Here is a 27,098-nt window from a genome sequence, read left to right on the forward strand (position 1 = left end):
CACAACACGGAGAAAAAAGAATTGTTTTGAATAACAGTTCACGTAACAATTCTACACTGAGAAAAAAGGTTTGAGCTATGACAACCAAATATTTCATTCAATATATGTGCAACTAAAATTTTTTGGTTGACACAACTAAACTTTAGTTGACAACAACCAAAGTTTGTTTCAGACGACTAAATAAGAAAATGAAAAAGAATTTGGTAGTCTCAACCAAACTTTGGTTGATGTCAACTAAAGTTTAGTTGTGTCGACATTGTTGGTCAAACTAACCTTCTTTGTTCTTTCTGTAATACAGATTTGATACCAGCAGCAGTTTTGATTTGACAGTGTGTTCATTTTCATTCAATTCAACTTTTTAATGTCAAGATGTGAAAAAACAAATTGCTCACACTTTGTCTAAGACATTTTTTAATTGCAAATTATATTTCATTTATAAAATACCAAAATGTAAAGTTTAAACTATCCTGTTTTTCGGTACCTGTCACTTTAAATCAATTTATTAATATGTAATAAATATTATGTCATACAATCAATATACCGCGCCAGTAGTGAACTGTGGAAATTTTTGGTAGGGAATTGTTTGGATGAAAAATCGTTTTTTGATAAATGAAAGACAAAATGTGACCGTTTTGTATTAAGTAATTTTTTTAATTGTCAGGGCAAAGTTGCAACAACAACAAAGCCTGTTAATACCGATAAGATTCAGAATGGTTAATTTAGCAATCCCAAAAATAAAATATATTTTTAACTTAATATTAAAGGAGAAAATCTTTAAAGGCATTTAGGAATCGAACCCGCAGGTTCGTCGCACGCTAGTTGAGAAGTCTAACCATAAATTAGACTACACTGTAAAAAATTTTGGGAATATTCACCAACTTTTTTTGGTGAATGTTGATAATTTTTTGGGAAAAATGCTTTTCCCTAAAATATTTGTAATTATTACCAAAAATGTTTGTGAAAATTTACAAAACTTCCAGTGAATATATTTTCCTCAAAAAAATTAGTGAATATTAACCAATAGGTTCGTGAAAATTCCACAAAATTCTAATGAATATGCTTTTCCCCAAAAAATTTATAAATATTACTTAATTTTTAAAGAATACTTTTTTAAAATTAGGGAATATTCACCAGTTTTTTAGGGGAAAGAGTATTGAACAGAATTTTGATTAATTTTCATTAACTTTTTTGAAAAGCATATATAGAACAGAATATCAAATAATGTTTACGAACATGTTTGGTAATATTTAATGATTGATTAATTATAGTAATTAAAGTAATAAGTTTTTAAAAGAATATACAAAAATATCGTTGGCAAATTTAGTTTTCTTTCTTAACTTGTCAAATGAAAAATTGTTTTTATTCATGTTAAAACTGCAAAAAAAGCAAAATTGTTCAGGGAGTATGTATATAATTTTTCTTTATCGGATGGCCCGCAATGGACTCATTTTCGTTTCACACCACAATCAGAAAAATCAATCGTTTATATTACATTCATATACGAATAATTATAATTTGATAAGAATAGTCAACATTTACGTATAAACTAATGACTTAACACGGAGAAAATTTGTTCCGGACATTTTACTGAATTTTAACTGAAAGTTGGGATATAGTTGCACAAAAGGAATTTTTCAAAATATTTTTTTTATTTTTGGTAGTAATGACAGGTAAAAATTGATATGATATTTTAATTTATTACAAGCTAGTACTGTAAATATATGAAAAATTTGAATAATTAAACATTGGTTTATATTACGATAACTTATACATATGATTATGTCGACTATTAGTCTACAAGAAATTATAAATCAATATTTATTCAGTGAATTTCTCAAAAAGTTGCTTTTTGAAACGATCGTTTCTTAATATTTAAAAGTAACCAAAAAAACCTGTGCTATTTATCACTTTTTGATGAATCTTTTATTTAAAACATGTAGTCTTTAATTTTATATTTTATCAAAAACAGACCTTAATATTCTTAGCTATTGTTCTAGTTTATGTACTGCCAGTACCTTACGGTTTCCCGAACTGAACTTGTTATAATATTTTATGCCTTTTGCATTACAGTTTTTGAAATTCATTTTACTGTAATAATTCTTGAAAAATTACCGTTTTGCTGTTATATATCCCAATTTTACCGAACTAAGTTCAGTAAAACTCTCGGAACAAATTTTCTCCGTGAAGATGTATAAAACTATTTTAAAAAAATTAAATAAATAATATTTCATTGAAAACTTTCAACAACCTTACCGCGCAAGCTCGTCAGCTGTCATGGTAATTTTGCTGTAAGTTTGTCGCAAGTTTTTCTACTTTCTGACTAAAGCAATATTAAATATAAATAAAAAAACTCTTCATGTTTAATTTTAATGCAGTTTATACTTTATATGTTATTCATACTTATGTAAACTGTTTAATGTAGTCCACTTTTATTTCAATTCAAAATTCACGCAGTTAATTTTTATCAATAAGATATATAATAAAAAAAGCAAAATTCCTTAATAAAATTACATACACGTATTTCGTTGAAAATATTATGGGATTTCTTAGAGAAAATGTTACGAGACGTCAATTTATTCAAGAGGAAGAAAAATATAGTGTTATAAAATTTTATAAAATTAGCAGCCAGCAAGTTACAAATATGCAAGATTCGTTGGGTGGTGTGCATTTGCATTGGAATTGTAATCGATTGCATATCCAAGTTAGTAATTTTCTTATTGTATATATGTATATTTTGAGAAGAGCATGAAACCGAAGCAAAATTATTATAAATTTAACGAAGATAGCAAATTCAATTAACGAACCCGTTTGTGTATGATAAATGTTTATTATTTTGCTATTAGCAATAAATGCACATATATAATATAAATATAGGCGGTATACTCTATACGATGCCGGCCACTCACTGTTAATAATTATATTGATATTATAATCATTAAAAATAATAATTAGCCGATACGAATATTAAAAAACTTTAACAGTTAAATAATGAAAAACATATAACTTTTTATGAAACTAGGTTAAATTTTCATTTAAAAATCTTAATTTGAAATTTACATACAACGAATATTATATTTTGTCAATAATAATATTGCCCTGATAATTATACTTGAAGTTGAAGAAGAATAAAATATAATTGTATGTGATTTTAATTATTTATATTATATCTGACGCACATGACAAGTGATCAAGGTTAGCTTTTAGCCTCCTTTTAACCCTTCTACACTTCCTCATCTCCTGTAATATTATTATTTAGAGTGTCACTAAAGGGGTTACTCGTTGAGTGTCCATCCAAAGTATTAAAGAGGGTTAAAAGCAGAAATAAGAAAAATTATTTTATTTATATTTGGTAAAGAATGTTAGCTCATCTTTAATCAATATAATGAATCTAATTTTGTAGTGCAAACAGAAGCTATTGTAACTCGTTTTATTTTTGATATACATTCAACATGATTTGACTGACGAGACAAGATAATGTTTCGACTGTTAACTTAGTAAACTGTATGAGGAAAATTACTAAAATTATTCTTTATATTTTGTGTATCCTACTCCCAAGAGCTTCGTGACTCTCGTCAAAAGATGCGTGTTCAATGTTGTAGGGACCCTTCTTTCCTTGCAAAACGATCTCTTCCCTCGCACAAAATTCATCGAATCGAGTGGCACACAACATCATTTATTTCAATTTTACTCAGTCATGAAAATGTTCTAATAAGTAAAAATTATTTACTGTCCTTCTTTGAAAAAAGACTGCCTAAAATGGGAATAAAAAATGTTTTCAATATATTTCATATGGCATGAAACGCCTCGTCTGATCAGGCCCTTATATTTCAACGGAAAATATAATTAATAAATTCACCACTCGAGAATGAATGAGATTATAATTTAAACCAGTGGCTATGTGTTGTTAAGAGTCTCGACATATTTGCTCAGGAACTTTTTGTTGGCAAGTGATACTAATAAGTGAGTGAACCCGGTGTTATAGACTCTTGAAATTCAAAGCGTGCCGACATGATCACTTTGAAAGCCTGAAGCTATTCGACAGCTCCTCTCAGCAGGACCTTAACCAGATCACCGGATGTCATTGACACCCTTTATATTCTATTCAACCATCTTATTCATAGTGTTAGGCATCAGTCTGACGTCTTCATTCAACTGACTTTAAAAAACAACTTTAGTTAATTAGCAATTCAACATTTTATTCTTTTTAAATTATTTAATAGTCTTATTGCGATATCAGGTTCATAGGCTCCCTTGCGATTACACCTGGCCGTGTAGAAATTTACACAGAAAAAAACTCAACTCAAAATGACTCGTGTGGGCGGTTCATTTTGATGTACAACAAAAATGAACCAGGTTGGTGGCGCCACTTTCTATGTCGTTTAGCATTGACTCATTTTGAGTTGCAACAAAAATGAGACTAGGTTTTTTCTGTTTTTTCCGGATCGGACGGGAGTACAACGCCGGGCCAGACCTGGGAAGCGTCAAAATGTGGCTTCATCTTGTGGCCCAAATCGGGTAAGGCGTTTCATGCCAATTTTATGGACGCCAGATTTGGCCCAGGTTTGAGCCATGACAAAATTTCTACCCAGGATAGGAAACCCAAATTTTCTCGGGGGCCAGATTATTATTCACCACTCTGGTAGGCTCTGGTAGGGAAATTTCTACACGGGTGAATAAGGTACTGAAAAATGCACGAAATTATATCCATAACAAGTAAGGTTCGTAAACAGTAACCACTCTGCCGATCTCATCAATATTTCAACTACCTATAAACATGAAACGCGACGACCCCACCTTACAGAAGCGATATACTAAGTGGTTTCGCTCATAAAAGAATCGTAGATCGTCGTGCACTATTCACACCACTTTGCGATTTACTTTATAGTACACAATGTGAAAAATGATAATTATTCATTCTTAATATAATCTTGAAATACAAATCAAAATTTTAATGCATTATTATATTATCGATTATGAAAGTACACAATCGACGAAAATTCCATCAGCAAATGTGTAGAAATTATTAATTTTAATCCGTATAATGACAATAAGTAACTTACATAAATGTGGCTGTTATGCTATTCATGTCTGAAAAGGGGAGAGAAAGATATAGCAAAGAGAAGAGCAGAGAGTTGACAAAAAAAAGTGTAGTGTCACATTACCGGTTAGGCCCTGAGCAATATCTTTTTCTCTTGTTTTATCATGCGACCCACGGCCAATAAAATTAAGAGACACCAACGACCGTGACGCGCCGCGCCGGTGGTAAAGATCGAACGGGACGCGCCTGGCTAATCTCGATGAAAAACAAGTACCTGGACTTGGGACTATTTGCGAGTGCGTTCCTGTGTCCCAACTCGTGATAAATCATTCCTCACATTCTAAAGGTTGTAAAATCATTTAATGTATAAGCACACACACACGCGCGCGCGATTTTATACTCATCGCTATATTTTAATCTACCTTATTAAACATAAATTACTTGCGTTTATTGTTCACGGTATAATACAAATAAACAACTTACAGTCGAAAATTGGAAATTTTTTATGTTAAAGAAATTGAAAACGAAAAAATAGATAAATACGTCTATGTTTTAATTTAAATTAGAAGAGTATCTTTTTAGCGTATAAAGCACAAAGACGTATTCTCTCACATCGAAAACCAAGGCATGGAACTTCTAAAATAGATTTTATTGATAGTAGAAGAATAATTGTGCATAAGCTTTAATGGTCGCAATTCTATGCTTATATGTTTGAAATTCGTTAATTCAAATGTTAGTAAACGAAATCGGTTATAATTATATATGCTTATTTACTCCTCGGTATTGTGCATTTAAATTGCAAACGACTCGCTGACGCTGTATGTTACGGTAAATGTACAAATACCAGTAAACGCGTACATTCACCGGGCCTTTTGGTATATTATAAGAGTCAATAAGATTTCATACAATAAAGAAATTATTCACATTTACCAAGTAAATTGGTGGATGTGCACTTTGACCATCGTAATTTGGTAAATGTATGGATATGCATTAAGGCTTAAAAACAAAAATAGTATTTATTTATCTGAGGAACAATATATTAGAATAATGCAAAAGTGTAAAAATGTACTTTTACTACATGTTTTGATTAAAAGTATTAGAAAATTAAAAATTTTCTCAAAAAATTCTTGTTAAACTCACATATACACAATACTTTTGTATTAAAAATACCATATTGAGGTTGTTTTTATTAAAAAATATTGAATCACTTTTGTTTAAACTTTAAAATTTACAAATTATGTAATTTTAATCCGTAACATTCCTATGATGTATTCCACGCCAAAGTGTAAGTCCATCTGCAATTGCATATCTCCGATTTTTTTGAGATTTTTTTCTTTTAGTACTAATTGAGACTAGCTTTCATGATTTTTATCAAATTTGTTTAAAAAGCTGTTTTGAAGATATAAATTTTTCAAAATCTCAGAATTTTCATGACTTTTAATTTTTGAATGCTCATAACTTCCTTAAAAAATGCATCAATTTTAAAGTCTTCTTTTCAAAACGTACTTTTCAACAAAAAAATCGAATTTTTTTTAAACGATATTACTATCAAATTTTTGAGTCTTAATGACGATAAAAGGTCATTTTTCTCATTTGACGTGCTGATCAATTTTTTTCAAAATTTTTTCAAAAAAACTACTTACGAAAATAAGTAGTAACTGCTTTACGAAACTTTTAAGCCTAGCTTGATGATGGGCAAAAAACTTTTACAATATTTTCGGAATTTTTTAAAATTTTTTGAATTTATTCCAAATATTTTCGGTTTTTTTTTATACTACATACTTTTATGTATTTTGATGCGCGGATTATGAAAATCATAGTGACAATGCCCAAAAATTTGATTTTTATGGTGAAAACCATAAGAAAGTCCCAAAATTTATGGTTTTTTTCGTTTATTGGGTAAAATATGCAAAATTAAAAAAAAACTTTCAAACTAAAGTTATAGATCTTATTAAAATACATTTTTTTATCTTATGCATTTTTTTTAATTTTGCATATTTTACCCAATAAACGAAAAAAACCATAAATTTTGGGACTTTTTTATGGTTTTCACCATAAAAATCAAATTTTTGGGTATTGTCACTATGATTTACGTAATCAGCGCATCAAAATACATAAAAGTATGTAGTATAAAAAAAACCGAAAATATTTGGAAAAATTTAAAACAATTTTAAAAAATTCCGAAAATATTGTAAAAATCGTTGGCCCATTATCGGGCTGGGCTTAACAGTTTCGTAAAAAGAAGTAGTTTTTTTGAAAAATTTTGAAAAAAATTGATCAGCACGTCAAATGAGAAAAATGACCTTTTATCATTAAGACTCAAAAATTTGATAGTAATATCGTTTAAAAAAAAATCGATTTTTTTGTTGAAAAGTACGTTTTGAAAAGAAGACTTTTAAAATTGGTACATTTTTAAGAAAGTTATGAGCATTCAAAAATTAAAAGTCATTAAAATTTTGAAATTTTGAAAAATTTATATCTTCAAAACAGCTTTTTAAAAAAATTTGAAAAAAATCATGAAAGCTAATCTCAATTAGTACTGAAAGAAAAAAAAATCTCAAAAAAATCGGAGATATGCAATTGCAGATGGACTTACACTTTGGCGTGGAATACATCCTACAGAAAAAATAAAATTGAACCTTTATTATACTATAGTATAAACTACTAAAATGTCTACTACAAATACAATCTGTTCAGAACTCCATTTTGATAAATGTGTAAATAAATTCATATAAGTACCCGATATATTTTTTAAAAAATGTAAAAGCGTTCTATAGTTTCCCTTTTTAACACATATTCTCTAAATCATTAAATAGTTTTTGTACAATAAATTACCAGGTGATTGCAGTATAGATACATTCAGAAAAAGTACTATATTTGTCTCAGAGCTTAATTCATATTTATTTCTAGCTCTGATATAAACGGGGGATTAGATTTGAAATGGCATTTTTCTCTCCTGTCCATGAAACTCAAGTATTTATAAATATATAAAAATTTCTTTAGTTAATTATTTTTTGGCATTACTTGACTTGATTAAATTCGAATTTTTAGCTGCCAGGAACACTCTGAAAAACTTTGACAGACAAATTACTGTCAAAATGTCAGTGGTGTCACTTGTCCTTTCGACTAAACCTGAAGTTGCCAATGTATGAAAGACCATAAATCTTAATATTTTTTATAATGAAAAAAATTTTGTTGTGAAATTAAAAGACCATATTTTAAGAAAAAAATTTGGCCAATAAAAATAATTTTGGAAAAAAATCATAATGGTGTGTCCGGAATTTTCAAATTTTTAAGTGAAATATATCATAAGTTTTCAATATCAAGCTTGATATATATTTAGTATGTGAGCCGTGTGTATATTATAGAATCTTAGGGAAAAATAATAATAACATTCTAATGCATCTACAAATTACACTACCCGTGGAAGAAAAGCAAGTCATTTTTGTCGAGCGTAAATGTCAGTGGTATCGCTAACGAAAGTGATGCATAATATTAACATTTTTTTGTAACTACGCATTATAATATAATCTTAGTGATTACACTGAGTTTTGAAAACGTAAGCAATCGAGGTCCTATGTTTAACCTCTCTATCTTGAAATTAGTAGATAAACAATTAAAAAAATACTGCTAACCCCAATTCCAATATTGTCAAATTAATATTCATATTAGATGCCGAAAATGCTATTTTAATTTTAATCACCCAAATACATATGTTTACTTAATTCAAATGATTTATATTTGGTTTGAATATTAAAAAAAGTCATAAAAGGTACAAATGGTTTTTTAAACTGGGGTTAAAATTATAAAATTTACTTAATTTCTGCTCATAAGTATATATGATGTATTCCACGCATCTCCGATTTTTTTGAAACTTTTTTTTCTTTTATAGTACTAATTGAGACTAATAGCTTTCATGATTTTTATCAAATTTGTTTAAAAAGCTGTTTTGAAGATATAAATTTTTCAAAATTTCAGAATTTTCATGACTTTTAATTTTTGAATGCTCATAACTTCCTTAAAAATGCATCAATATTAAAAGTTTTTTTCTCAAACTGTGAGTTTTTAATCGTACTTTTCAACAAAAAAAAAAAAAAATTGAAATTTATTTTCAAATAATATTACTATCAAATTTTAAAGATAAAAGGTCATTTTTCTCAATTTACGTAGTGATAGACTTTTTCAAAATTTTTAAAAAAAATTACTTCCTTTTACGAAAATTTTAAGCCTAGTTCCAAGCAGCACGGTATATCCCCTGAATATCCCTTGAATACCACCGTGGAATATTCCCATGATCTTCCAGGAAAATCAAAATGTCCGCATCATGGGAATATTCCACAGTGACATTAAGGGTAGATTCCAGTGACATTGAGGGTAATATTAAAGGAATATTCCACGGTTATATTGAATTTTTTTTAAGTGTTGAAATAATAGAAATATGTTATAAATTGTTATTTGAATAAGCAGGAAGATTAAAAACACATTTAAAAAAAAAATTCAATGTAACCATGGAATATTCCCTCAATATCACTGGAATATTTCCACAATATCACCTGAATATCTCCTTAATGTCACTGGAATATTCCATAAATGTCACTGGAATATACCCTGAATGTCACTATGGAATATTCCCATGATGCGGACATTTTGATTTTTCCAGAAGATCATGAGAATATTCAACTTTGGTATTCAACGGATATTCAGGGAATATACCGTGCTGCAGGTACAGGCGGCGGAAAGTAGGCTTTTGCCGCCTAACCACCAATAGCAGGCGGAAAAGTAATTTTTTGGGTTATTTAAGACACATTTATCAAATTGAGTATTTTTAAATAATTAGTTATAAAATATCACAGAAAATTATATGGTATTAAAATAAGTTGCAACGCTTATTATTTTAATACAATTTTGCTTATTTTAATACCAAAATGGATTGAAATAAGCAAAATTGAATTAAAATAATAAGCGTTGCAGCTTATTTTAATGCCTTTTAATTTTCTGTGATAATAATATAAATTTCCCTGAAACATAATAAAAATATATCCAGTATCTTTAACATTCAATATTTGGTCACTATGATTTTTGTAATCACCGTATTAAAATACATAAAAGTCACTACATTTTTTTTCCCAAAGTAAAAATTTTACTTTATAAAAAAATGTTAATAGGTTCAAAAGTACCCAAGTAGAAATGTGCCACTGGCATAGTACTGACCCAACACTGCCAGTCAGTATAACGGTACTGACTGCCGTACTGGGCCAGTAGTGGACCAACCCTGGCTGGTAACGCTGTCCAGTACTGATTTTGTCCCGCTCACCAGTACTAACGTAGTACTAGAATAATACTGGCATAATACTGGCAAAGTACTCATCCGGACTTAAAATCTCACTTTTTTACAAAATGCTAAAACACGCTTTCCAATGCAAATTTCATCCTTATTAGCTTATTACTCCCATTTTTACCACGAACAGGTAATGTGAAGCCAATAATAGTTAATGTTATTTAGAATATATAAAATATTATTAACAATAAATAATTAAAATAATAATTATCATTTATATTAATTAAATTATTTTATTTTTAATAAATTATTTTACAAAAAATAATTTGTGTTGTAAATTTTTTTATTTTTTTAAATTCATAATATTTAATTTTTTTTACTTTGCACTTATACATAATTTAATAATTATTTAATAATTGATATTACACATGAACAAATATTGTACTTATAACACTTAAAACTAAGAACGAAAAATCTCGCACGCATGGGGGATCGAACCCTAAACCCTTGGAACGCAAGTCAGATACGCATACCGCACAGCCGCGCTGGCTTGAAGTGCTGACTTGAAGTAGTTCACCTAATACAAAAGTTTTGATTTCAAAGTTTGTATTATCTATTGATCACGAAAATAAAATGAATTTATTCTTAAATTTTTTAAACTCATAAAATTTTTTCAATTTTTACAAAGATTTAATGAAATAAAACTGGATATCAATTTCAGTTAAATATTTTTAATAAATTATTTTTACCGTAAATAATATTAAAACAGACAAAAATGATTGATGAATTACATAATTAAAAATAAGTTAATAAAAGACGACTGTAAAATATGAATGGTGAAAAATTTTTTAAATTTAATATTTAATTATTAATAATATTTAAAAATTACAGTGAAAAAATTACATTTGCTTTATTTTTAAAACTATTAGAAAAAAAATTCTCAACTTATTGTTATTGTATGCATGATAAATAACTTAATGCACACACAGAAAATTAAAAGGCATTAAAATAAGCTGCAACGCTTATTATTTTAATCCAATTTTGCTTATTTTAATCCATCTTGGTATTAAAATAAGCAAAATTGGATTAAAATAATAAGCGTTGCAACTTATTTTAATGCCTTTTAATTTTCTGTGCATATTTCAATGAGTACTAAAATAACTAAAAAAACATAAATATATTTTATATAGGTATATAATAATACATTACAATTACATCCAAAATTTTGAGGGAAAGTATTCGAAAGAAATTAATATACATTTTTTTAAATAAAAAATCATCGTTTTCTACCTATTGAAATAATTTAAAGACTTTTTCATTTAATGTTTTTTATCACCGACATAGTACTGATTCGGTGTGAATGACAGTGTACTGCCAGTACTGGTTTTAATATTTTTTTACCTCCGACATAGTACTGATTCGGTGTATTTAGTCAGTACACTGCCAGTACAGAAAGTCAATACCGACAGCCAGTATTGGATCAGTACCATGCCGGTGTTTAATTACGGCGAGCTACGGATATTTCTACTTGGGATATCTCGAATAAAAAATGTTTGCTAAAATTTCATAATATTACATGCGAGAATTGTCAATTCCCACAAATTATTGTAAATAATAATTTGCAGAGGAAAATGATTGAAAATATATATATAGTTAAAATAAATATCTATCAATTAAAATCCCTTTGTCTAGAATCATATCATGAACAATAACTCTAAAAGCCGGTATACAGAAGAAACCATTAAGATAGACGAGGCCAATTAGCTTATCAATACCATATACCGTAATACAAATACTTGCTACCGTAGTAATAACTGACATATTTTATTACATTTAAAAATTTTAGTTATATATATGTAATATTATCAAAGACTTTTTCAGCTTATTATGTATACAAATTTTATTAAAGGATTATTAAAAAAAATTATACTTGTGCTTTGCTAATAGTAAATCACGAGAAACTCGATCAAAAAAAACACTTAAATTTATTTATTTTTTTACTTCTAAAACATAAATAATTGTCATAAAGCCCCTTTTGTAGATAATAATTACTGAAAATAAAAATAGAGTCTCGGAATTATATTACAAATGAATAAAATAAATAGGAATTATAATTAAAAAAACTTCTTTGCGTATAAATATCATTGTATTTTTAATTTTGTTACATTTCAATAAATATTTTGAATTATATTTACAATTGCAGTGTCGATAAAAACAAATATTCAATGAAAAATTCGCATTTGCGAATAAATTCTTCTTTTTCACTTTAAAATACACTCTTGCGAGTCTTATAGTATATATTTAAAAATTGTTCGACAAAATTGCCGTCGCAAATAAAAATGCTCACTCGTGTCTTATTTACACGGAAACAATAACAAATAAATAACTCTTTAAAGAGTATAAACAAATTTTATGTCGTTTTTTCGCCTGTTGGAAATATTTGATTAAATATTACAAAAGGAACTATCATAAAGTTAATCAGGAATATAGTTTGTCATTAAATGCCCAAACGATGTTTGTTTTATAATATAAAGCCAGTCTGAATCTCTTTTTGAGAATAAATATATATATATATATATATAATAAATATTTTTCATAGTTTTTGTTGTTAACGAAATAAACTCAAAAACATTTTTGCTTGCGCTTCAACGAAATATTTTATATTTCTCTTAAACTTTTTAACGACAAATATATATATATATATATATATATATATATATATATATATATATATACCCTAAAAAAGTAATCTTGATTCTAGCGAATTCCTCTTAAATTGATGCATATTTTTCTCTTATGTATTGTATCAAAAGTAATAGTCTTCACTTGAGAGGATTTTTCTCCCGCATATAATTTGACAATTATGGTTATAAACTGATAAAGAAAAGCTATTATCATGCACTAAATTAAATATCTTTAATTAAATATTAAATATAATTAATGATTTGTAGTTAATTACTTACATTAATTAATAGATTTGTTTATTTATTTAACTTTAATTCAATGTTTTTGACATCAGAACCTCAAAAAAATTGTTTTGTTTTATTATTAGTCACCAAAGAATAAAAATATTCTACATTCAAGTGGAATACTTTTGTTTTAAGAGGAAAAATTGAGAGGATATTAGAAGAGGATTTTTCCTCTAAATATGAGATTACTTTTTTCAGGGTATATATATATGTATTAGTCATTCAAGAAAATTAAATGTCTTGTTTAATTATATACAAATTTTTTTTTATTTCCGAAAAATAATTTTTACTTATTAAAAATTTGCTTTATTAAGTAAAGAAATTTCATTGACCGCAAATGACTTTGTCAAAAGGGAACACATTAAAGCAAGTTAGATTTTGATTTATTAGATTAAAAATTAGCCTGGTTGTATAAATTACATAATCCTCTCATCGTTAGTCGAGTGATTATATTTTCTACCTTTATTCTCATAGTAATTGAAAGTTTGAAATTAAATAACTTTTAAACTTTAAAAATAATTTGTGTAAAGTAACGCATATTTATTTTAGTATGCTTTTTAAGTAAATGGAACACTTAAAAAGTATTTACAGTTGATGACAAAAATGTGTATATCAAGAGCGATAGTATACAAATTTTTAACAAAGTTTATGACTAGTTTCTTTTGTGTTCAAAAAGAGTAAAAGTATTTTAATGTCGAATGCAAATATTAGCTCGACTAGCGACGGCGGATCAACTTATTACTCTCTGCTCTCTCATGCAGGAAGAAAAATCAATTAAACTGTAATTGTGAATCTGCTTTTTCTATTGGAATATGTCTTTTCAAAATATATTTCAATATTAATTTTTTCATCATATTTGATTCGATTTCTTCCTGCAATCTAAATGATGGTGAAGTTTTTAATAACGTTTATGATGAACATTTTAAAAAAATGCAGACGAAAAATTGTGCAATTTTTTGGCTAAAAAACTGTTATTGAAACTTTATTGATAAATAAACGATGAAGAAGATATTTTTAAGAGAAAAATTTATAAAATCGTTTATATCATCAACGTTGCAAACTTGACCATTACATCATCAACCTATAAACAAATTGTTTTTCAGTCACTAAATTGTTGCCTGTTATTTTCGATTGGGTGCCGAAGTACTCCACATAACACCCACTCATCATTCATTTCTCTATACATTTTCCACTAAAATATAAAACAACTTTCACTGATGTACTCTTTACGTTTCATATACACGACACTATATAATTTGGGCGTATATTGGCTTGAATCACGACACAATCACAGCACCACAGGATTATTTTTTTAAATTGTAACTTGCGCTCAATTCATTTGAATTTGAAAAAGCAACTAAACCATAATCCGACTATGAAGAGAACTCTCATCTTGTTGCAATTTCATTTCCGTAGTGTCTTAATTCTAGCACTCATAATAATCTATTCATGTCGTTATTGCAGATAACTATATACGCCATAAAATTGTCTTTTATTAAATAAGACAGAAAGTGTTTAACACTTGTTGACACTGGGTTCAATGCACTACTGCTTATTTTGCGTAACAATTGGCGATCAATCTCACAAATCCGGACTATAATTTTTCCAAGGCTCGACTATTGGTGAGCAGTTCCCTCGTTAATCTCCAAACTTGTTTGGCTGCGTTCTCCAAGCCACTGGGAGATTTTCCCTTGAAGAGATCTAAGTTTGGAAGAAAGTAATGTGGACATCTTCTGCATTGCAGACACGATATCAGTTGTAGAAAGATTCCATTGATTCTGTCTGCCAGACAAGTTTCGTCCCACTCTGCCTCATGGGGATGCTTCTCGCACTCGTAGAGCAAGAGGGTTTTCATGTGGTAGCTGGTGACGGGGTTTCCCGGAAGATCCAGATGCCGGTCCCGCAGTGTCTTCAGAATACTGAGACATCTTCTTCTGCTGGCGCCTTGCAGAAGGCGATTTTCGGCATCAATAAAGGACAGAGCCCAGGCGTCACCCTCCATGGCAGACTGCTTGCCCTGAAGTCCGATGCACTCTTTCGAGAGCATATCGAAACCCTCGGCCTTAACTTCGGCGACAATGTTTGGATGCGGCCAAGGTATGTGCGGAATGGGCCAGTGCGAAGCCGACCGGGGCCAGAGACCGGCGCACTTGAAGGCCGGCGTGATCTGCACCACGTACCTCTCCCTGATTCGGAGCTTCACTTCCGTCGTGTCGGCGATCATCTTTACGGAGTCTCGGTAGGCACATTTGTCACAGGCCTGGGCCACCAGAGTCTGAAACCGAGACCTGATCTTCCTCGCGGAAAGGTATCCGGATGCTGTGATAAATTCCACCCACAAGGACATGGACCTCTTACGGCCGTCACTCAGCTTCAGAACTGCACAGCCAGGGAGGGTGCCATCATCGACAAAGTTCAGCACTCCCATTTGATTGAGATATATGACAATCTCAAACTCTGTGGGCGAGATGACGTCAAGTCCATCGAACCTGCCATTGTAGTCCGTCAGCGACGAAATGAACCTCGGCTCCTGGACTTCCACCTCCTTGAGAACGTCTTGCACCACTCGGCAGACTTCTTGAATCGTCTTGCCCACCTGGTTCTTGCGGGTCATAACCCGCTCTCCAAAGTACTTGTTGATCTGGTAAGCCATCTTCGTAGAGGCAGAAAGCATATCCGATGGCACCAACATCATTCGAGGATTTCAATAGAGACCGATTTTCGTTGAGAAATCACCTCCACATCTCACACGACCCTCGAGGCTGACTGAAGATGCGCGGCGCTTCGAGGGCCTCGAGACTGAAGTTGATTGCAGACTGCGGACGCGGCCACCACCACGCGAGGAAAACTCCTTGAACAAGGCAGGTGATATTCCACGCCTCCGTGAGCGTGGCCACACCACGAGCCGCGCATCCACCACCAATAAACGAACCTCGGGGAAGATTAAACCTCGCCTATCCGCGCCGCCCGCCCTCAAACATCGATCCTGCCAACTCACCCCTCCACGAATCCTACACACATGCACTATACCTAAATTATGGCTAGTGTTTTGTGCCCTCCACGCAGTTTCCATGCTATATATATGGCTATGAATTATGCAGGACGCTTTCTTACTCCAAGGCTTTGGCCAGGGTGAGACTGAACACGAGAACTCCCTTATTTATTTCCAAGTTTCGATATGGCGAATCCCGCACGTGAGCAGTCTATACTTGCGGATTATGTGCCCCCCGTACCTGAAGCTATCGCGTTACGGTTTCAAGTTTCAAGTGACATGAGTCATTCTACTTGTGCGAATAATCTTATGAGTTTCGATTAAATACATACTTATTTATTACAAGATTCAAAAAGTTTTTTTTAATTTTATCTTATATTTACCTAGATTACTTTTTTGCGTATACGCACGCAGCTTAACAGAAAAAAATCGCCATCAAAATTTTCTTAATATTGCATTGCTGTGATTCTTATCCCAGGTGGTAAAGTTCCCGGTAGTGACTACCAGTACTTTTTCCGGGAATCGCAACTAAAATTTTGTTATAATTCCCGGAAAAATTACCGGTAATAACTACCGGCAGTGACTGTACAGGCAGCGGTACCGGTAGTTATACTACCGTTAGCCACTACCGGTAGTCACTACCGGGAACTTTTCCACCTGGGTACTTCTTTGTGAAAATCATCATACCATAATATGACAGACTATACTTATATTATTTCCTTTAATCTACAAAAACTAAACTTTCATTTAAAAGTATAGGGGAGGATGGAGCAAGGATTCTTGAGAACAACGAATAGTATATATCGTCTGAAAGACTATATATGTTTATTATAATTAGCTACAATTTTGATATAAAAGAAATTCAACTAACCTTGCCCCAGTACCGGGGTTTAAATGATAAAAATGATTTAAAGTTATCAGTATAAATTTGAATTTATCCAATTTTATTGGATCAAACCTATACTGCATGTAATCTATAATCTGAAATAATTTTCTTAATAATAATAATAATAATTAATATTATATATAAAAAATTGTCCGAGCTAAAAAATCTAAAACTGTATCTTATTATTATTTGAACTCGTAACTTCTGTATGTCGCTGTGAATTAATTTTTACTGTCGCAATTTGGTGCTTAGATAAATACACATGGGGAATGGCGAGCTTTTTGAATGAACTTCTTTGGTATTAGATGCGAACTACCAACTATATTCTTGCCCCCATCTCTCATCAAGTAGAAAAAGTTATTCTGTCAGGCAAACTTTACTTTCAAGTATAGAAAAAAAATGTTTTGTCAGGCAACATTGTTATTTTTCATTATCATTAATTTCGAAAAGAACTCAACTTTTAAAACCATAAATCATTTTAACTAACAATATTATTAAGATAAATGCGTGACATTAACACTTCTGTGGATTTGAGCCGTTTTTAAAATTCACCATTTAATTGAGCAGATATTTTGTTGAGGATAACGAGTATGTTTGATTTCCAAATAATAATGTGGTTGAGACATTTATAAATAATTTCATCGTCACAACCAATTCTTTTTTTTATAGTGGGCACTAATAAAACTATAACCAAATTAAAAATACGTATACGCAGTTAAATTTATTATTCGCCGGTATTAGATATACTTATATATAGATTTAAATATTTTCTTCAAATTAAAAGTACATATTTTTATAAATTTATTTATAAAATTTATTTATATTTATTATTTATAAATAATAATGATATTATATATTTTTTTAATATTTACAGTTTATGATATATATATGTTACGGTGAAGGTACAAATTTGGTAAATGTGTACATCTAGAAAAATGAAACAAAATACGCGCTACGGTCAAGCATGAAATAAAACTTTGTCAGGGCAAAAACGGGATAACTATTCATTAGGCGTAAAAATGACTTAGATATTTGTCCCATGTTTGCTCGCATAAATTTTTTAATTTATTTTAAATTCCGCTTTAATTATCAATTGCTTTCTTCATGATAATAAAATTTTAAACTTATTCTGAATTATTGGATTAAAATAACTTAATAAAAAATTAATTAATAACTAATATTATATTAATGCTCGAGGCGAAATTTAAGGCCTATTTTTCTAGGAGTAAAGTAGGGTTAAACTGACCCTCTTTAGCTTCCTCAATCAGTCGCAAATTTCCCTTTTCTCCACCATTATTGGATTCAAAGGAGGGCCTACCGGAGTTTAAAAGATCCAAAAGAGGGCTTGTTTAGGTATAGTTATTAATAAAAATTAAATATCAAATTCGGAAAAGTGAAACAATTTCGCGCAAAGATTTTACTGATTCTAGAACAATAATACACAAAATATAATATCTACACTTACCAAACGAGGATGGACAATGTGTACATTCGACAATTTATTTGGTAAATATATTACAATTTTCATATATATATATAAAATAACTTTTATTATAAAATCACATTACCCTTCGTATCAGTATTATAAACATTTTCTAAACGATGATAAAAATAATTTTTGGTTTTTGTTTTAAAAGTAACAGGACATACCGTTTGCTTAAATTAAGAGGAAGTCCTAATATCTTAATACCATATTTTAGAGGAAAAGATGCATCAAAAAGAGACATCGCGAATACGTGGTCATGAATCTTTTCTATATATATGAGAAAAAAAATTTAGTGTTTGCAACAAAATTGTTTGGTTATAGGCAATTTTGGTTCTTGTAACCAAATTTGGTTGGCTGAAACAAAGTCGCAGAGTTATCTCAACCAAACATTTGGTTAGGCCAACAAAATTATTTGGTTGAACACTTTTAAATTCCAACCAAAATTCAGTTACGACAACAAAATAATTTGGTTAACACAACAAAATAGTTTGGTCTAAAAAACCAAATGATCGTTTGTTGTCCTAACCAAAATTTGGTTGCGACAACTAAATAATTTGATTCGCTCTCAGCTCATAGCTTAAGAGAACAGTTAGTTTAAATCTCTCACAAGGATGGGTATAGTCCAGTGGTCAGAGCTCCCGATCTTCAGTTTTAAAACAGATAGGTTCGTTATTGCCAGGCGGAAATGAGATTTTTCAATGTCCACAAATATTTCAATTGGATAAATATAAATTCAATGTCAAATTGATAATAAATAAATAATGCTATAAATAAAAAAGATAAAAAGAAAAGAAATAAGGTAGAATAAAATTTTTAATTTTACAAAAAAAACTGTTTGTTTGATCAATCAAACATTTTTGATGACCTAACAAAAAAAATTTGGTTGGGCTAACCAAACATTTTTGTTATGCCAACAAAAAACACTCAACCAAATTTTTTGGTTGACTCAAACAAATAGTTTGGTTGCTTAAATACCAACAAAATTTTTTTGTTATTCCAACCAAATTTTGGTTGCACTGACTAAATATTTTTTTCAGTGTAGTTTTCATAAATGTTAAAATATATGTTTTGCAGAAATTACAACTTGATAGTACGTGATTATTTTTTAATTGTTCTTCACTATAAAAAAATTCTTTGTTTCAGAGAATTCCTCTTATTTTAATGAATATTATCCTCTAGAATATCACGCAAAGGATTCCTTTTATTTTAAGAGAATTATTCTGTATTTAAGAATATTCCTCTTAAAATAAAAGGAAAATACTCTCTGATTAAAAGTAATATTCTTAATTCAAGAGGATTTTCGCTATTATTTTTTACAGTTTTTCGTCGAATGTTGCGACTTCCAAGTTAAATAAGAGAATGTGTTTTGTCTCACAAAAATGATATTGCCTTAAAAAAATTTTTTATTAAAAACGAACTTCAAAATATGTTGTTAAATATTGTGATTATTCAAAAAAGAAAGCATTTACGGTTAATTGTTGCTGAAATTAAACAATCATTGTTGAGAATAGATTAAGTATATCTTACATAATAAGAGCGCTTATAGTTATAACCGCAAAATTTTTTTCATCAAAAATATGTCTAGTGTTGCAGTGAAGATACTATTAACATCTTAATTTAAAATATATCTGAAAAGTGACTGTACCAAAATATCTTAAATATAAAGATGTATACTTCTCTTTTTTGTGGGTAATTTAGGATACATATTGAGAAATTTAAAAATTGCATTTTACTTGCTTTATGCAAATTATTATAAATAAATTGAGATTTAAATTAATAGAAAAATATTGTTTTTTTATAATAAATTTACTTAATTATAAATAAATATATGATTGAACTGCCAGATCAAAAAAGAGCACCTAACCCATTTGAATTACATTAATTATGTACCCTTCTTTGATTCGGCACCTCAATTGGACAATTATTAAAATCCCTGTTCCAGGAGAGATCGTTATTTTTCAGGACGAATTTGGGCCCTTTACGCGCAGAAAACTATAAAAGGAGGCGTACATTATTTTCCGTTTCAGCAAATAAGCTTTCTCTTTCAATTTATTTTAAATTTGAAGAAACATGTGTATTGACAACAAAATTTTTTTTATCCATTTTAGGGTCGTTCAGATTTTATGGCATTTTGGTGCAAAATAAAAAATATTTAAATCCAAAGAAATAATTTTTTAAATATTAAATTTACCATTTGCAGATTTTGACGATTCCAACGTTATAAATTTTTACGTCTAAATATTAAAATTTGCTTTTGGAAAAGTTATATAATTTCATGATTTACATATGTACAAACTCTAATCTTACAGTATTTGCAAAAAATTTTATACCGTTGTAATTGTTTTAACCTGTACATTACAAATATAATATTTATACAATTATTTTTTTAAATTCCAACAATTTTTAATTTTGCAATGACAAACCATAAAACCATAAAAGACCCTTCTGACTGCCTTTTGGAGACCAGGCTCGCAGGTCACAAAAATTTTAAATATGTTTGCTTGATTTTAGTTATAGGAAAAGCAACACATGTTACAATCCTTTTCATATCATTGGCTATGTTTGTCAGAAAAAAATCTAGAAAACGCCTTTTTCACTTAAAAATACACCCTTTTACAACAAGATGCGCAGAAAAATATCGATCTTTCCTGAAACAGGGTATATATATATATATATATATATATATATATATATATATATACTGCCGTCCAAAGTAAAAAGATACGATATTTTTCTACGCATCTTGTTGTAAAAGGGTGTATTTTTAAGTGAATAAGGAGTGTCTTTTAGTCTTTTATGGTTTTATGGCTTTCCATTGCAAAATGAAAATAAAATTAAAAATAAAATCTAAACGATCCTAAAAGGGATAAAAAAAATTTAGTTGTCAATACACATGTTTCTTCAAATTTAAAAGAAATTGAAAGAGAAAGCTTATTTGCTGAAACGGAAAATAATATACGCCTCCTTTTAAAGTTTTCTGTGTGTAAAGGGCCCAAATTCGTCCTAAAAAATATCGATCTCTCCTGGAACAGAGTATACATAATTTATAAATGGTCTTTTAGGGGAGATAGAGGGGGGTCAATTTTATCAGTTTTCCCTGACACCGCCTAGTATTTGAATACTTCAAAAAAACAGGACAATAATTTAAAAATAATAAATGCTTTCAAAAGTAGTATTTTAAGCATCAAACAAAGTATTTTGAATAGAGTACAAGCTATAGTTTCACATAATACTAAAAAAACAAAAAAATATAAAAAAAAAACCCACTTTCTTAATTTGAATCAGTGAAATTTCACTGGTGAAATAGCTAGAAGTCGGTTACTGAATCATTTAGTGAAATTTTCACTGAAAATCAGTCATATATCACTGAATTCCAGTGTAAATTTTACTAAATGAATCAGTCAATCTGTTTTACCCATTACCGATAATACAGATTGACTGATTCATTTAGTGAAATTTTCACTGGAAATCAGTGATATATGACTGATTTTCAGTGAAAATTTCACTAAATGATTCAGTAACCGACTTCTAGCTATTTCACCAGTGAAATTTCACTGATTCAAATTAAGAGAGCATGGAAGATGACATACGTCATAAAAATAATAGAGGTTACGTTCAACTGACTAATTCAATTAGTAACTCGGGTGTAATAACTAATAGAATTAGTTAATTTGATTACTATTTTAAATTAGTAATGTTCAAATACTAATTTTTTACTATTTTATTAGTAAAACTTCCAAAAATAACTAATTCATTAGTTGAAATTTAATTTACTAAATGAATTAGTTAATTTTTTACTAATTCAGATTTAGAGAGCGATCTGTATATAAATTTTCAGAATGCTGATTTTTTTTGTTTTCGAGATATTAAATATCAAAGATTTTATGTCGGCGCGTGCAGTGAGGCGGTCGACTTATACCGCGCCGCGGTAACTGTTTACGTTGTTTACCTCAGCTTTCGTATGCAATTATTTATTTAAAAAAAAATCGGACCGATTTTAGTGAAAATAGCGAATTTATGTTTAATTATAGAAAATCAAGGTCAAAATTCAAAAATTTTAAAAAACGTAATTCACCATTGGAAAAAGCATGAAAAAACCTCCAAAAAACTTACTTCCCAAAATTTTTTTTATTGCATTTATAGACAGAAAAAATTCAAATAGTAGGCGGTGTCAGGGAAAACTGATAAAATTTAATACAGATTTAATAACAATAACGTTTTGTTGTCACATAATATATCCAAATTGTCCAAAGTATAACAAACCAATTTGTTTTCTTTTTTATCAACAATTCCATTTATCGATATTAATTTCTAAGGAGAAAAACGAGAAAAATAATATTTATCAAGAAAATTATTTTTTGCTGTTTCGTAAAGTAGAGGGGTGCAAAATATTGACACCTAATAATTTTGTCGATAGTATAGTTAAAAGTCGTTAAATATAGTATATATAATGCCAAAAGTTAGAATATGGGGTGATTCTCCGCGTAGCGCACAATTTGCTTTTTTCATGTTGTGAAAGAAAAATCACAAATAATGTTCACATAATATTTCGATTCCAATGTAAAAAGGTAATTTCTGTGATTACAAACAAAAACCAATAGTTACTTTTGTATTTAACATTATAATTTTTTGTGAAAAGTGGTTTTTAAGGCTGAAAACGTCAAAATTTCACCTGTCCCCACAGGATGTTTAAACAAAAAAGTTAATATTTTTAGCAATGTGCACAAATAAATACAATTTCTGTTGCTATTTTAGTATTGTATATTGTAGTGGAATTGAATAAAAAAAACGTTTGATCAAAAAAAAATATTTTCTTTTTTTTTTTGCTATTTATACTTGACTGCACTTTTGTGTGTTATTCTGCGTTTTATTATTAAACATTGAATTATTTAAATAAAAGTCAAATGTTAATATAGTTCTACTTCAGTAACAGCAAAAGTTATATTCCTTAAGTTGATCCATGAAGAAAATAAGCAATTTTCTAATTGATTTATCCTTTTTTTACACATTTCAAGATTCAAATTTGTACAGGGCATCACAAAATCGTCTCCTCCGGCATTCAACGACCCTTCAATATTTTTTAAAAAAATAGAATATAATTAAATAATAAAGGTTGAATAAAGTGTAGTTATATTATTTTAGTCTATATATATGTGAAACATATGAAACCGATTAAAAATAAATGATAATTTTCTCAAAAAAAAAATTATTAACGCCAGTTCCACCGACCCCAGCGTCTCCACCCGCCACAGAATTTCGACCGTCACTAGTGCAAGTTTAATACACAATGAAACAAACGAAAATAAAAATATTTATTATAAACTATCATAGCTCCGGTAAGTTTACTAAAACTTACCAAATAAATTTCTATAAATTTCCATAAATTACCAAAATAAAATTTTTAATTGTCGTTTGCGCGCTATTTATGTTTTTGTAAATTACCGCATAAATTTTCATAAATTACCTCGAAAATTTCCGTAAATTACCGAAATAAAAATTTTTAATTGTCGTTCGCGCTATATATATTTTTGTGAATTACCCGAAAAAATTCCATAAACATTTTAAATCAAATTTCAACTATTTTATAGAATTCAAAAAGCAAAGAATTTTTTTCTAATTTTTTAAAAAAAATTAAAACATTATAAAAAATTTTTCCGGCCCACCATGGATATTTATTTCTTGACACTTTATCTTCAAAAATATATGTATTGATATTTATCATTTCGATAAAAAAATATTTTTAAAGTTTCAGACACCAAATCGTGCGCTACGCGGAGAATCACCCATATATGTATATATATTTTTGTTTTTGTTTGCCCTTATAATTTTTTTTTATAAATGTAAAGGGTGATATTTTATTAAATTTAAGATATGGAACTAAAGTTTCTTCAATTTTCCTAAATAATATATACAGTATGAAGCAATTAAGCGTGTATAGGAGTCAAATTGCAACTACTTTGCAATTCGCATACATACATGATATCACATAAATTTGAAGCGAGGGGAAAATGAGGCTAAAGCTTCTCCAGAGCTCGACTATTAGTTAAAAGCTCTCTCGTCAACCTCCAAACTTGTTTCGCTGCATTTTCTAATCCACTGAGAGACCTGCCCTTAAACAGATCGAGATTTGGTAAAAAGTAGTGGGGGCACCTCCTGCATTGAAGGCATGAAATCAATTGCAAAAAGATTCCATTGATTCTATCGGCAAGGCAGCTCTCCTCCCACTCAGTTTCATGTGGATGCTTCTCACACTCATACAAGAGCAGATTCTTCATGTGATAACTGGTGACAGGATTGCCAGGCAAATCAAGATGGCGGTCCCTCAAGGTTTTCAAAATACTGAGGCAGCGTCTGCGACACCCTGCATGGAGTAATCTTGATTCGGCGTCAGTGAAGGACAAGACCCAAGCGTCCCCCTCCATGGCCGACTGCTTCCCCTGGAGTGCAATACTTTCCTTGGAGAGCAGGTCGAAGCCCTCGGTTTTGACTTCGGCAACCAGATTGGAATGAGGCCAGGGAATGTGCGGAATGGGCCAGTGAGCTGAAGACCTCGGCCACACTCCGGAGCACTTGAATGCAGGTGTGATTTGAACGACGAATCTCTCGCGGATCCTCAGTTTCACTTCCGTTGTGTCCGCGATCATTTTTACCGACTCGCGGTAGGTGCACTTGTCGCAAGCTTGAGCAACGAGGGTCTGGAACCTGGACCTGATTTTTCGTGCGGAAAGATATCCGGAAGCAGTGATGAACTCCACCCAGAGAGACATGGATCTTTTCCTTCCGTCGCTAAGCTTGAGTACCGCACAACCCGGGAGGGTGCCGTCGTCAACGAAATTGAAGACGCCCATCTGATTGAGGTAGAGAACGACCTCGAACTCGCCGGGTGAAATCACCTCCAGCCCCTCGTAGCGTCCGTTGCACTCGGTGAGGGACGAGATGAATCTCGGCTCCTGCACCTCAACCTCTTTCAACACATCCTGCACCACCTTGCACACTTCACGGATGGTTCTTTGCACCTGACCCGTTCGAGATTGGACTCTCTCTACGTAGTACTTGTTTATCTGATAGAGCATCTTGTTGGACTGAGTGGCCACAATGTCCGGTGGCACGAGCATCCTCCAAGTATTGCAGACATGTACTTGTTTTCCGAACAGGTGCCAACCGGCATCTAAAACGGCGTGCAACGAGATGACAGTGGCACGTCACCGGTTCCTTCGGCGAACGTTGTGGCTTGTTTTGCCCAAGTCCCGCCTTTTCTAGCCGCAGGGTCACGTGGCGTCTGCGCGATATAACCACGCCTACCTGCGACTCGATTCTAAACCACCTCAGTTGTGCCGACAATGACTTGTCCTTATCCGAAACCGCACGTGTTCATTCATTATAAATATATTACACTTTGGGGAATATGCATTTACTCTAATTGCTGTTAAATCCCGTTTATCAACTCACAAAAATTAACCAATTTTGAGCTTTAATACAAAATGTCAAATGTTGTCAAATCGTGGATAATTTAATGTGGAACTATGCCATCTGAAAGCCGTCACTTTAATTTGGGTAAAAATTATTCAAGAATCAATCAAGTTCTGAACAATGTCCTCTGGTTCTTTTTGGTCCAAAATATTAGTAACATTTTCAAATGTCCAAAAAGGTATAAAAGAAGAAAAATATATAGGACGTTATGTTAAATTATAAGAGCAGTTTGTTTGATCAGTCATTTAAAATTGACTGATCAAATTTATAATCGCAGCGTTCCTAAAAATCTCCAAATGACAAGTTTTTTTTAAGTATATATATAGATATAAAATTGCTTTGTCAAGACAACATTCAAGTTTTCTATATGTATAAGTATACAGTTTTGGCAGGCAAGTTGTATTTGTAAATATATATGTAGACGAAATTACCTTGTCAAGTTGACAACATTGATATATTTTTAAATTAATCAGTTTTTGATTGAAAAATTTTATAAACTTTTGTCTAAAAAGAATGTTTTGCAATTTTTATTGATCAACAAGTTTTAAAAAACATTTTTTTAGAATTTTTCTTTTTTTGACAAAAGAGTTTGTTTCTAAAATACATATAATAAGTTTTATATAATTTTTAAACATTGACTCAGTGTGAACTACAACAGAAATGAGAAAAATAGTAAAATTATTTTCTTTTAATAATATATATACGCGCGATGTAGTATATATTTTATTAAATAAATGTACGATTCCGACTCTCGACGAATTCTCAGTTCACTCTGTAAATTATACGTTACATGTTAAAAAACCTTGACATCGATTAATACTTTATAATAATAACATTTTTTAAGAAATTTATAAAAATATTTTTATAACTGCACCTTACGTCAAACAGTTTTTTTTGTACACGGAGAGAAATAGATAGTAAGATCTTATTATCTTAAGATGGTTAAAAGTAGATGTTATCCGCGCGGGTACCACCATTA

General features: G+C 30.2%; 3 protein-coding genes across 12 annotated transcripts in view; 1 reads left to right on the forward strand and 2 right to left on the reverse strand.

Moving 5' to 3' along the window:
* LOC127288836 (neurobeachin) overlaps positions 1-27,098 on the forward strand; it is a 221,068-nt gene that overhangs the window by 163,038 nt on the left and 30,932 nt on the right. The window lies entirely within an intron of this gene.
* On the reverse strand, positions 12,441-16,118 carry LOC127288842 (protein mab-21). The gene has a single exon (XM_051316524.1). The coding sequence runs from the start codon at positions 15,978-15,980 to the stop codon at positions 14,880-14,882; it is 1,101 nt and encodes a 366-aa protein (XP_051172481.1). The 5' UTR covers positions 15,981-16,118; the 3' UTR covers positions 12,441-14,879.
* Positions 22,155-25,893, reverse strand: LOC127288843 (protein mab-21-like). Its single transcript, XM_051316526.1, has one exon. It carries the CDS (start codon positions 25,762-25,764, stop codon positions 24,664-24,666), a length of 1,101 nt encoding a protein of 366 aa, XP_051172483.1. The 5' UTR covers positions 25,765-25,893; the 3' UTR covers positions 22,155-24,663.

This window comes from Leptopilina boulardi, unplaced genomic scaffold, assembly GCF_019393585.1.
Source record: "Leptopilina boulardi isolate dan_hultmark-lab unplaced genomic scaffold, ZJU_Lbou_2.1 LbouV2_396, whole genome shotgun sequence".
NCBI lineage: Eukaryota > Metazoa > Arthropoda > Insecta > Hymenoptera > Figitidae > Leptopilina > Leptopilina boulardi.